The 11,298-nt window shown below is 46.0% G+C and overlaps 3 protein-coding genes across 3 annotated transcripts; 1 reads left to right on the top strand and 2 right to left on the bottom strand.

Annotated features, from left to right (window-relative positions):
- Positions 1-515: 515 nt before the first annotated feature.
- On the bottom strand, positions 516-2,422 carry EDB91DRAFT_1178682 (pheromone A receptor-domain-containing protein). The gene is made up of 5 exons (XM_041320436.1): positions 2,134-2,422; positions 1,902-2,081; positions 1,714-1,851; positions 1,213-1,660; positions 516-1,159 (listed from the first exon to the last, which is right to left on the bottom strand). The coding sequence occupies exons 1-5, from the start codon at positions 2,345-2,347 to the stop codon at positions 760-762; spliced, it is 1,380 nt and encodes a 459-aa protein (XP_041168818.1). The 5' UTR covers positions 2,348-2,422; the 3' UTR covers positions 516-759.
- Positions 2,423-4,574: 2,152 nt separating this feature from the next.
- Positions 4,575-5,572, bottom strand: EDB91DRAFT_1178676 (uncharacterized protein). Its single transcript, XM_041320435.1, has 3 exons — positions 5,203-5,572; positions 5,089-5,149; positions 4,575-5,040 (listed from the first exon to the last, which is right to left on the bottom strand). The coding sequence occupies exons 1-3, from the start codon at positions 5,293-5,295 to the stop codon at positions 4,934-4,936; spliced, it is 261 nt and encodes an 86-aa protein (XP_041168817.1). The 5' UTR covers positions 5,296-5,572; the 3' UTR covers positions 4,575-4,933.
- A 106-nt stretch (positions 5,573-5,678) lies between these two features.
- EDB91DRAFT_1178675 (Rcb2.42) lies at positions 5,679-7,336 on the top strand. Its single transcript, XM_041320434.1, has 5 exons — positions 5,679-5,966; positions 6,017-6,196; positions 6,254-6,391; positions 6,444-6,897; positions 6,952-7,336. The coding sequence occupies exons 1-5, from the start codon at positions 5,768-5,770 to the stop codon at positions 7,205-7,207; spliced, it is 1,227 nt and encodes a 408-aa protein (XP_041168816.1). The 5' UTR covers positions 5,679-5,767; the 3' UTR covers positions 7,208-7,336.
- The last annotated feature ends 3,962 nt before the right edge of the window (positions 7,337-11,298 follow it).

Genomic DNA, 11,298 nt, shown 5'->3' with positions numbered 1-11,298 from the left:
TAATACTGTGCTAGAAAAAGAAATACACTCATGATTTTTGATTCCATCTTTATGATATCACTGTCACTGAACGGGGACAATGGTGGTCGGAGTTGCTCAATAAACTCTTCATTGACGATCACCAATTGTCACATCACATGTCATGTGACATCGCATGACGTCCATTGTTAACCAGTCTGAGTAAACAATGGCTCATTTCTGAAGAGTCTCATTGTACCCTCTGCGTACATGTGCGAGCCTTCAGCTTTAGTCTTATTTTCCGCTGGCAGTGTCGGAACTCATGCCAACTACACAATTCCGCAAACGTCACAAAGTTCATTGTATTATGTAATAATCACCAAATGTCACATCACATGATTCGGATGTGACATCTTAGTACCATCCTCAAAGTCCTAGCTACATCTGGAGTACACGACTTCAATGTCTTTTGAAAAGTGAGAGCAGACAGATTGGTCACCTTTGCCCGCGACCCAGATCGCGGACCCAGCACTCTCGTGACTATCAGAGTGTTCACAGTATGTTCATGACAATATATTACCCCGCACGCGGGCAGAAATGAGACGTATCCATAGATCCGATGAACATTGCAAGTTAAGAAAGATCGTGGGGCGCGTCAACGCAAAAAATCTAGGAATACAAAGGTTGTGTTGTGTTGTATCAGTATGAATACGTTGTTGAAAGTGAGTAGAAATAATAGACATGAACGCGAAAGGTTGTATAAATGCCACAAATAATGCGATACGAGAAACGGAGCGGTGTTCATACGGCGTCATCCCCCCTTCGGGGCGGCCAGGAGGTGTACTCATCCTCACATACACTGCTCTGATAGGCACCAGCGGGCAGTGGGGGACAAGAGTAGTCAGATGACATTTGTCGGGGCAATTCCCGAAGTGAGCTCTCTGAGGGGCGATATGACAAAGATGTGTCAGGCAGTCGATCGTGGGTCGCATCTTCAGCTGGGTATCCGCATTCAAGGTCAGGAGTGTATGTTGGGAGGGGAGTGATGTCAAACGTTGGTGATAAATAATCGTCATCCCCGCACTTCTTGAGCGGGGTAGCAGGGACTGTAGATGACGATACAGACCCCTCGTCAATCGACTTCTCGTCACCAACCAGCCGTAAAGACGGGAGAGTTGCGACGTTCAGGAAAGGACGATTTCTGCAGCACAATGTTGATAAGCAAGCCTCGCAACGTATAAAAGGAACACTTGCCTGAGACTTGGCTGATTTGATCTGAAGACGCTACTATCTTTAACCGACTGTCTCAAGACATGTCTTCTGAAGGCGATAATAACCTTGCGGTACTCCTTCCTCGCCTCTTCGCCGAAGCCGAAGAAAAGGAAGAAAATATAAGCACTCGCAGGCATCGCCCACCACACCAGAAACATGTTGTTAATGAAGGCTGGGGGGAGTTCAATGAAGGCAACGAGGTCGACACGTAGCCAATCGGAATGAACATTCTGCCAACTGATCCACGGTCGCAGCCCTGATTCGGTGTTGTTGTAGAGATTGAAGGCTGTCAATGCAGTTCCCCACGTAATTTCCGTAACGGCCATAGCCATTAGGCGAAGATAACGTTGAGTCGTGAGTGCTGAGTTGGAATTCTGCAAGTGCGCCGCAAAGGACATGCGCCGGTAAATGAAGTGATGAAGCGCGATAGCTGAAATAGATCAAGATGAACGTATGCTCGAGCACCCAATCACAATCACTGACATGCGTACACAAGAGTAGCGAGTGCAAAAATCAGGGGCGGTAACCAAACTATGATGATGCCCTCAATCGAAAAGTATGTGGTGGGCTGGCAGCCAAAGTTCTCGACAATATCATATCGGTGACCTTGTACGATGTAATCTGTAATATCGTGAAGCAGTGACAATGAAAGATGGTGAGGCGATGCTTACGAAGGGCCATGAAAAGCAACGGAACACCGAAGCACATGATGGTGTCAAAAATGATGCGCCGGCGTTTATCGACGTGATCAAAGCGAACGTGCCGATTCGACGCTACTAGTTCAAGGTGTTTGCACACGCACATGGTAGCTAGCGGCAATGCAGTGTTTGCACCAATGATGAGCTTAGTAGCTAGAAAGGGCTGTCAGTTCTCCAGTAACGACGAGACACCTTGGAAATTCACATATATCGCACCAGAGTGGAGCTGGATTGTTGACGTTTCCAGCCCATACTATGGAATTAATGCCATAGATCATGTTTACAACAAAGAGCCATGCTATAATGGCAAGAGTCCCGACATTGCGAGCCCGCCAATGCCACGGCAAAGGAACTAGAATGAGCGCAGCAGCGAGAAAGGCAGCCACTGGGAGGGATGGATATTGCATTCGAAGTGACATCGTATGGTGGTACGCGTAAAGGAAGGCGAAGAGGACGAACCTTTGAATACATTGTTAGTGTTATAATGCTGGAAGACAAAGGCCCTATGATTCTTTACCACGTGCACGTCACAATGGGTATGATACGCACAAATAATGCAAAACATCCGCTTACTCAGTACTCGGGTCAAAATTAAATGAGGTTCGCATTCAACGGATGGTTTGCATGTCACTGAACCGATTTATTATTGATCACTAGTTAATACTCTCAATTCCTCTCAGTCAGCGTCATTCTTCAGGCTTGCATATTCTAATTTAGTGGCCCCGTGCGCACCATTACGGGGATGTCTAGACGTGATGAACAATAACCGTCTTTTACTCCGACATTGGACAATGCGAATTCTAATCAACAATGGGTGCCGGACAAGTGCCGGATAATGTCTGGCCATTGACTCCCTGACAGGTGGAAATTCATCATTGTTGTGGGCCTTTATGATATAAGGATTTGCGATGTGACTTGAGTCCACAACTAATTATTCTTCCGCTCGTTGCCATAATATCACTGCGCCCAGCACCCACAGTCAATTCCGCAGCTTAAAAGCCCTAGCGACACCTAGTGACACCAATTCCTTTGCTCGCAAACAACCTCCATCATATCTCATCACATTGTCCGTCGTACTCAATGACGGACTCATTCGTTTTCCTACAGTCCTTACTCCCATCAGATCTTCCTGAACAAACTGTTCCCTTCGAAGCATCTGCTTATGATCCGAATTCAAATGAATCGGTTCTTATGGAGTTTGAACACTCTGCGAGCTTTGGCTCCGGCTACTTTTGTAACATTGCCTAAGAGGTCTGCCGTTGGTAGCGGCCTCTCTTGCTTTTGAAACGATCTGTGATGTACGTTCGTCTGCTTTTTCTCCCGTCTGTTCGTCAGGCTCATGGCATCGATGTGCAGCGTTGTCCTAATTTATCCGTTGCCGAAAGACCACAATCTATTTATTGCCCATCAGGACCCCTTCGGTCTTTCTTCCGTGAAGTAGTTTGCGGAGGATCCACCTGTTCAAATTCGCTCCTATTTTTCGACTTCACGCGTCTGCGACTTTTTTTCTTTCTTTTTATGGGGGTGCATTATGTGCTCTACTTTGTTGGCCAGCATAGCCTTTTCGCTTTTTTTTTTGCGTGTTATGCGCTCTACTTCGTTGGCCAGCAGGGCCTTTTCGCTCTTCTTCTGTACATCAGTGTAGATTAGTGTGGGGCGTATCGACCATGCTATTCTCTGTTTTCGTTTTCGACTTTTTCGTCTGTGGTAGCTACTTATGTATTTGTCTCGCAAGTGGATATCGATATACGTACAGACGGCTAGACTTTAGTGAAACCATTTCTACCTCACTGTGAAAGATGGTCCTCTATCAATGTTCTAGGGTGTCTGTAATGGTGCTGCGCAATCACCTGACAAAGAGCTGTGATAGATGGGATAGGTATACGCCTTTGGTTTCGCACCTATCATCCTCACATCTGCGTGTATCGATATCGCAGCATGTCCGTTACCCAAAACTCGAATTAGCTCTCAGCCTCGCGCGAGTCGTATGGCAATAGTGAAGAATGTAATATTTTGGCACGGTGGGATATATCCCATCAGCAAAAGTTGGCAGTACGACGTATATCAGAGCAACATAAGTAAGTATACTACACGAAGACGAAGACGACAAAGGAGCGATAAAGCTACAGAATCAAGCCCCATGATATAAATAATTGAGCTGTAAGACAGCCCGAACGTCCAGGAAGGAGGATTGAAAATTGAAAGAGAAAGTAAAGCGAAATAATGATATTTTTGCTCTTCTGTAGCTTAGTGTAGATTAGTTTGGGACGTATCAACCGTGTTATCCGCTGTTTTCGTTCCCGACTTTCCTGTCTGTAGTAGCTACTTATGTATTTGTCTCGTGAGTGAATATCGATATACGTACGGACTCACGGCTGGACTTTATCGAAACCATTTCCACCTCCTGATGGATGACTATAGGGTCACGCAACTTCTAGTTGAACACTGGGGGTGCGGGCATTACTTATGTGTCCGATAACGGTACTCGTTAATGTTATAACAGCACAGATTGAGCACCAATATCTTTTCTGACAGACGATTGTGTACTAGTACTATGTGTCGGCGTTGACTTAACCTTGTTCCTTGTGTACTTACTTGCTAAGACATCGCAACATTCACAATTGCACGATTATGCCACCATTTTTGTTCTCGAAGTTCTCCCGCCTGTGGTTGTATGCCCTGGCTGAGCCTGTGATCACGTTGGACGGGTGTGCGCTATGAGCATCCCGTTTTGAGCCCCCGCCAGGCAGCTGGTAAATATAGGCGGAGGTTTGGCACTGACAACAAGCAACGAAGACGATACTTTGAAAATTATGAGGTGCAAGGCAGAGTATGAGTCAAAAAATTGACACCAATGTTAAAGCGACAAGATCGAATGAGTACTAATCCAACGTAAGTAAGAATAACGATAGCTAGAACGACAATCTCCAGAGAAGTAAGGAGTGGAAAGACGGCTGGAGGTACTACTAGCGAGGTAGTAAGGGGTACACGAATATCGAAAATAGCTAATGCTGCACGAGCAGGGTACAAGAACATCGAAAATAAAGAATGCTGCACGAGCAGCAAGTTCTCGAAAATAAATAATGCTGCATGGGCAGCGAGTCCACTATATCTACCAAAAGATGAGTCATGAGATGGACATAAGAAAATTGGATCATACCAAACAGAAGCAATGAAGCACAAAATAGTAGAAGCCAGCAGGATGCCCGCAATATGCTGTGCTGGAGAAAGCGTCATTCGATGGAAGCGCATATGAAGCCTGCGTAAGACTTACGTGAAAAGGATTATGATATGGTACAGAACCCGCTCTGCCCATGACCCCAATATTCTTCGTCAATAGGGCAGGGGGGGTCGTCTGTAGACCCATGCAAGTCTAGTGGTGACTTTGAAAAGATGTCAAGATATGTTGTAAATGAGTCCATGTAGGCGGGACGAAGTGTAATGGGGGGTAAGTTGGGGTAGTTCGAGAGCATCCTTTGTTTTCTTTATGTGCAGAGGAAGACACATTGTTCTACCCACAACGGCAAGATTTTAGTGCCACATAGTGAAAAAAATTTCACCTCGTTGTGGCTGACAGCTGTAATGTGTGGGTTCCAGACAATGACCATCGTCACAGTGGTATGTCTTTTGTTCCACTAATTAATGCGCTTACTAGCACTTAGCATCGTCATTGTTTAGTCATAATTGCACATCATCGCGGGGTTTGAACTTTGAAGTGATTATCGTCCATTTTTGGCATGTTCCCTTTCAATTCCCTTTGTCCTCGAACTATTTGGAACAATGGCTTGCATTCAACCTATAAACCTAGTGGGCGACCGTCACAGCTCTTTGCTAACACCATGCATGTCGAGTTGCCTATCGGGGCGTTTTTAGCAGCAGCTCTCGTTCTCATTCCTCTACCATGGCACTGGAGAGCTAGAAACATCGCCACTCTTTCCATGATAGCTTGGCTCTTCGTCTCCAACATTATATTTGGCATCAACTCCATCATATGGGTCGGGAATGTTATCAACATTGCACCTGTGTGGTGTGACATCGGTATGTTGCCCAGCATTTTCGTTGATTGGTGCTTAAGCGCCTGCGGCCAGCTACAAAGATTCAAATTGGTGCCAATATGGCACTCCCGGCATGTTGCTTGTGTATCTGCATTCATCTGGAACGCATTGCTTCTATACGCCAAGTTCAGTCAACACATACAGACAAAATGCGTCGAATGCTATTCGATGCTGCTCTCTGTTGGCTTTTACCTATGATCTACATGGCGCTTCGTATGTACTCATTGCCTATACTCACGCGTATCTGTTGATTTTTATTTTATTTTACAGATTACATTGTGCAAGGCCATCGTTTTGATATAATTGAAGATTTCGGCTGTCGACCAACCATCTACGTGTCCATCACTGCTATTTTTATTATCTGGGTCCCCCCCATAGCCGTGGCTCTTTTGACAGTTGGCTACGCTGGTACGCCCCATTAATTGCTGCTCTTGGATCTAAAGTCATTGATCTTTTGAAGGCGTCGCCCTGATATATTTCTTCCGCCGTCGTGTTACTTTTGCGAAGCACCTTCAAGACTCCAACACCGGCTTGACCACTTCACGATATTTTCGGTTGATGAGCATGGCCGTTATCGAGATGTTCTGGGGCATACTTGTCACTTCACTGAACATGTGGTTTACTTGCCAGCATGGCCTGCGACCTTGGATAAGCTGGGACAACGTTCATGATGGCTTTTCCCAAATTGCATACTTCCCTACGGTTATTATTCCATCCACTACACTTGCGTGGAATTACGCGCTCTGGTGGGTGGTACCGATTTCCGCCGCATTGTTTTTTGTGTTTTTCTCCTTTGGAGAGGATGCAATGAAGGATTATCGCAAGAGTCTCCAGTGGTTCTGCACCACGGTCCTACGTCTACCACCACCAAACAAGGAGCGTCCCACTGTGTTGGGGCCGTCATCATTTGCTCGGTATGTCCATCACCATTCGTTTGCCATTTTCTGTATTCTGATTGACTGAAATAGGCTTCATGGTCCAAAAAGTGGTCTTACTCTTCCACCTATTATTTCGTCTGTCACGAAGTCCTCCGAATCGACTTCGTCTGTTTCTTTCTCTGAGAAGACATCGACCAGCGAAGAAGTTTCGTCGATCGTTAAGTGTTCCCCCATCTCAGAATCATTCCCGACCACCCCTACGTCCTATGCCCCCACGTTACATTACTCTCTGGTAGACTCGTCTCCATCTTCCAATGGTGACATTGATGGACACGATATTGTTTGACGTGCCATTCCTTCCAATAACAAGCACCAGAGCCTGTATTATTAGCCCTTCGTTAATTCCCTTCTTTTATCGCCACACAATCCTTGTTAGCTCTGTAGGATTACAATGAAATATCTTGATATGATCACCTGCATGCGAGAACAATGGTATATAGTAGTAGTGGTCCGAGCAGGTTAGGTTATCCGGTCCAACGTCATCTGCGGTATCTTGGGCTAATTTACGTCCAAGGGACCCTGTGTCCCTGTCGCATCTCTGGGATCACGAATGCCCCGGTGAGGCGTAAGTACTACGGTACCAGTCCTGAGTCCACCGTTCCCACCGGCCGCTTTAGACGTGCACCTGCCAGTGGACAAAGATCTGATGAGACGATTTTAAGCTAATTTATCTATACTCGCTGCTGATATATATGAAGTCTAACAGATGCTAACGGCTGGAGCTTGAAGGCGAGCTTTCGCAATACTTTTCCGCCTGCGGAAGTCATCACCAGGCCATGACACATATGATTTAGCACCCGATTATCAACACTCAATACTCAACAGCCACCTCCAAGTTGCCACCGATGACCTCCAAGAGAATTATATTTCACATACTTGCGCCAGGGTGCAGTACGTACTATAGCCTACCCTTACCTGAGTATCTACCGATGCCTCAAGCTGAATATGACCCACAGCGGCAGCATGTCCACGAGCTCGACAGTGGACCGCACCTGTCACCTGACATGGACAGCTCATTCGCTCTAAAAAAGCAACGCAGTTGACGGGGCGTTTAAGATTCCACAGCCAAAAATAATAATATGTAAGTAAGTACAATGAGAAAGGCGATTCAATTGGAAGGTCCACTGACAAATTTAAAGTGATCCACCAACGTACCTCGAACCACTGATCCTGAGTTACTTACATAATTAGCCAGACCAGATCGGAGTTTCAAATTGGTCCTTTGAAGTTTGTTCTAATGTCGGTATCTGTGCCCAACGTGGTATCTCGGACTAAACTCTCCCGCCTTCACCATGCGGAAATCATGGTGCATGATGATGATGACGATCCAGTTTCATTGAGCTCCAACTTTGTTGATTGAGATATTGATAGAGGTATATTTAGCATACTTATATTGATAGGTGCAACGTATACGTATCAATAAATGTGGTAATCGACCCCAGCCCTGCGGCTGCAGACGACCCACAGCATGCCCACAAGCCCGAAAGTGGGCCACCCCTGGCAGCCCATTTGTTCTGAAAAAGCAACGCGACGGAGCGTTCAAGATTCCACAGCCGAATAAAAGAAGTTCCAGCGTGGCGAGTGCCATCAGACGGAAGTAGCGATTGATAAAAAGTGAGGTATTGGACGACAAGAATTCGCTGAACTGTGCACGGTGTTTCATGAAGGCACGAAGGGTCAGAACTGTGGGGTTATTGTGAGCTTAGAACGGTCATTGCTGCGAATAAAAATTTACCGCAGTATACAGCAGAAATAAGACCAATCACAAGAGGCCAGAGGTTGGACAAGGGATACGCGAGCCATGTATTGTAGGTAAACGGGTAGCACCCGATTTCCTCGAAGATGTTGAAACGATGGCCTTCGACGATAAATTCTAGATGCAAAATGTTAAAAAGACAAAAACGGAGGTGCGAATGAACTTACGGAGGACCATTTGCAGCATAGGAATCCCTAAAGCTATTGCCAGGTCGACCATGATAGCCCTCCGTCGCTGCAAGGCCGTCAGAACCAAGATGAGCGGAGGACGAATCAACGTACGTGGGCCTTTGTCGTAGTCACAGTACTGATAGTGGCAATTTTGTACAAACGTCGATTGATACACAGAGACGCGGCAGGTATCGCTACACTAACTCCAACGATGAGACGCGGGGCTATCATTCATGAAGGTCAGCCAGCAAACGAGACAAACTGGACAAAGTCTTACATATATCGCACCAAACTGGTGCGTAGTTGATAACAGAGGATCGCCACACAATGGAGTTGATTGCTAGGTTGAGCAGACCGAGTGCCGTCCAAATCATGTAAAGACAAGTTCCTGAATTCCATGCTTGAAAGTGCCAGGGCAAGGGAATGAGTACGAGTACCACGCCAATCAAAGCCAGTGCTGGGAAGGCAGGGTAGGTTGGGTCAGAGGCCGTCATCGTAAGTGGTGAAGGATATCAAGCAGTGAACACTGAAGACGGCGAATTTTGATTTCTTTCATCTTTGATTGTTCTCTATACTTGAAGCTTAATGCACAATTGGCCAAACCACAAAGGGCGGAATCAGATCGGAGTTTCAAATTTGTCCTTTGTTGGATTAGCTTTTGTCATGGGCGCTTATATTTCGATTGGACTAGATAATGACAGTCGGCTTAGCAGCTAGCTAGCGGCCTAACGTGAGTGAAGTGACTTATCGCCGGAAGCTTGGTCCATTACTTGACCTTTCGAGCCAACAATGGCATGTTAAGTTATCCATTGTCCTTGATAACTGCCACAGTTAATCTATTGTGATGTGGTTCCATATAATTTGCATCCTCACCCGTGGACACTTAATAAATACCCTTCGTAACCTTCCCACTGGTGCATATCAAGAACCCAACTTTTTACTCTCGTTCACTCGGAGCGTTTTTGCGATACCTATCCCTCCCCCGCGACACCTACTCCATTCTGAAACCTACTCCTCCAATATTGCGATAATCATCATCCCTTCTCCACCTCGCACTGATACTCAATGGATTCATTTGACTCAATGACGGATATATATGCGCTCCTCGAGCCAGATCCGCCGCTATTCCCAGTTCAGGGCTTTTGCAATGGTGACGACGAACAATATTTGTTAGTCGATGCAGACGCAAAATGGGGCTATGCAGGTTATTGCATAATAGCATGACCGATGCCATCTTTGCCTGTCGATGGTATGAGTGAGTGGACGCTCATCGATCATTATTGTCTATGTTTACGATTTCACCTTCTCTCCATAGATATCATCTGGGTCATGGTAAACCTTTGATCTACCATGCTCATTACCGTTCCATTAACTTAAGGCTGGTCGTGCTGAGCAGTCAGCCTATTTATTGTGCGGTCTATCATGGCGATCGAGAAATCTTTTTCTCAAACTTATTCATCTGGTGCATCTCTTGTACCACACCTTTCGAGCTTGTTTCTTGTTCTTTCGCCTTCGTAATTTTTTGTTGTCCTTTCGGTTTCACGGGTTGCTTTCCCAACTTTTGCACTTTTATCGAATTACACTGCGGTAGCGCGGCGTACATCGAACATGCAGCTATGTATCATCACTGTAGGTTACTTGGTCTCCGATTCTGCCTGCGGTTGTAACTTCAATGGATTGATGAAAACACACATGCACATTGCATGTGTCCCCCAAAATTCCGTGCGATATGAATAGGATCAGCGAGCAAAATACAAATGTTATTGTTTCTGGGTCTGAGAGTATGTTCTGAGGCATGAGGCTCAGACTCAGGTAAGGACCAGTCAGGTTACGGAAGTAACTTGAACTGATCCATGGTTTGATGCTGATCCAACTTGAAGAGGTCTGACTGCGCCCAGCGTATGCACAAGATTTGCAATATATCAATTTTCTGTCAACCATACTATGATATTCCATCTCTTCGTCACGGTGTTTGGACTTGAGTAGCTTGAGTTTGACCGGGCCGCGGTGGATCATACCCTACTTAGCATTATAAGTACTTACAAAAACATGATTCATAATAAAATATTAGATAATTTTACCTCTTATCCACACATACCCCTCACTCGCGCACCACCATCATACCTAAGACCTCATAGGCCACACCTAGTGTCTACGCCTTTGTCTTGTCTTTGGCAGCACGCGACCATCCACAGCCATCCACTTCTCCCAGACCTTCCATCTGTAGCGTGCTTAAGCTTAGACACACTTCAGCTACGAAAGCATGAACCACTTTCCGACGCTTAAACGACCATTTCTTGACACCAGTGCTTTGTCTTCCCCGCTTGCTCACTACGAATTCAGACAGCGAATCTAGCGAGGTGTCCGACGGCCGAAACCGACCTCTTCCGCCAGCCGACCCTTGTCAGATTCCCTTTCGCTAACTCCACCGCTTGAGGAGAGTGGGAACTC

The sequence above is a fragment of the Suillus paluster genome (genome assembly GCF_016628075.1).
Source record: "Suillus paluster strain FC165 chromosome Unknown EDB91scaffold_258, whole genome shotgun sequence".
NCBI lineage: Eukaryota > Fungi > Basidiomycota > Agaricomycetes > Boletales > Suillaceae > Suillus > Suillus paluster.
Note: the sequence above shows the minus strand (reverse complement) of the source record. Positions and strands in the feature narration are given on the sequence as shown.

Bases quoted from the DNA above. Each gene is read 5' to 3' on its own strand.
- EDB91DRAFT_1178676 (XM_041320435.1), bottom strand. From the start codon at position 5,295: ATGGGTCTACAGACGACCCCCCCTGCCCTATTGACGAAGAATATTGGG. The intron at 5,150-5,202 runs GTAAGTCTTACG...CGCTTTCTCCAG, and splicing joins CATATCATAATCCTTTTCAC to CACAGCATATTGCGGGCATC. The intron at 5,041-5,088 runs GTATGATCCAAT...ATCTTTTGGTAG, and splicing joins TGCTTCATTGCTTCTGTTTG to ATATAGTGGACTCGCTGCCC.
- EDB91DRAFT_1178682 (XM_041320436.1), bottom strand. From the start codon at position 2,347: ATGTCACTTCGAATGCAATATCCATCCCTCCCAGTGGCTGCCTTTCTC. The intron at 2,082-2,133 runs GTGAATTTCCAA...AGCCCTTTCTAG, and splicing joins TCCACTCTGGTGCGATATAT to CTACTAAGCTCATCATTGGT. The intron at 1,852-1,901 runs GTAAGCATCGCC...ACGATATTACAG, and splicing joins GTTGCTTTTCATGGCCCTTC to ATTACATCGTACAAGGTCAC.
- EDB91DRAFT_1178675 (XM_041320434.1), top strand. From the start codon at position 5,768: ATGCATGTCGAGTTGCCTATCGGGGCGTTTTTAGCAGCAGCTCTCGTT. The intron at 5,967-6,016 runs GTATGTTGCCCA...GCCTGCGGCCAG, and splicing joins ACCTGTGTGGTGTGACATCG to CTACAAAGATTCAAATTGGT. The intron at 6,197-6,253 runs GTATGTACTCAT...TTTATTTTACAG, and splicing joins TATGATCTACATGGCGCTTC to ATTACATTGTGCAAGGCCAT.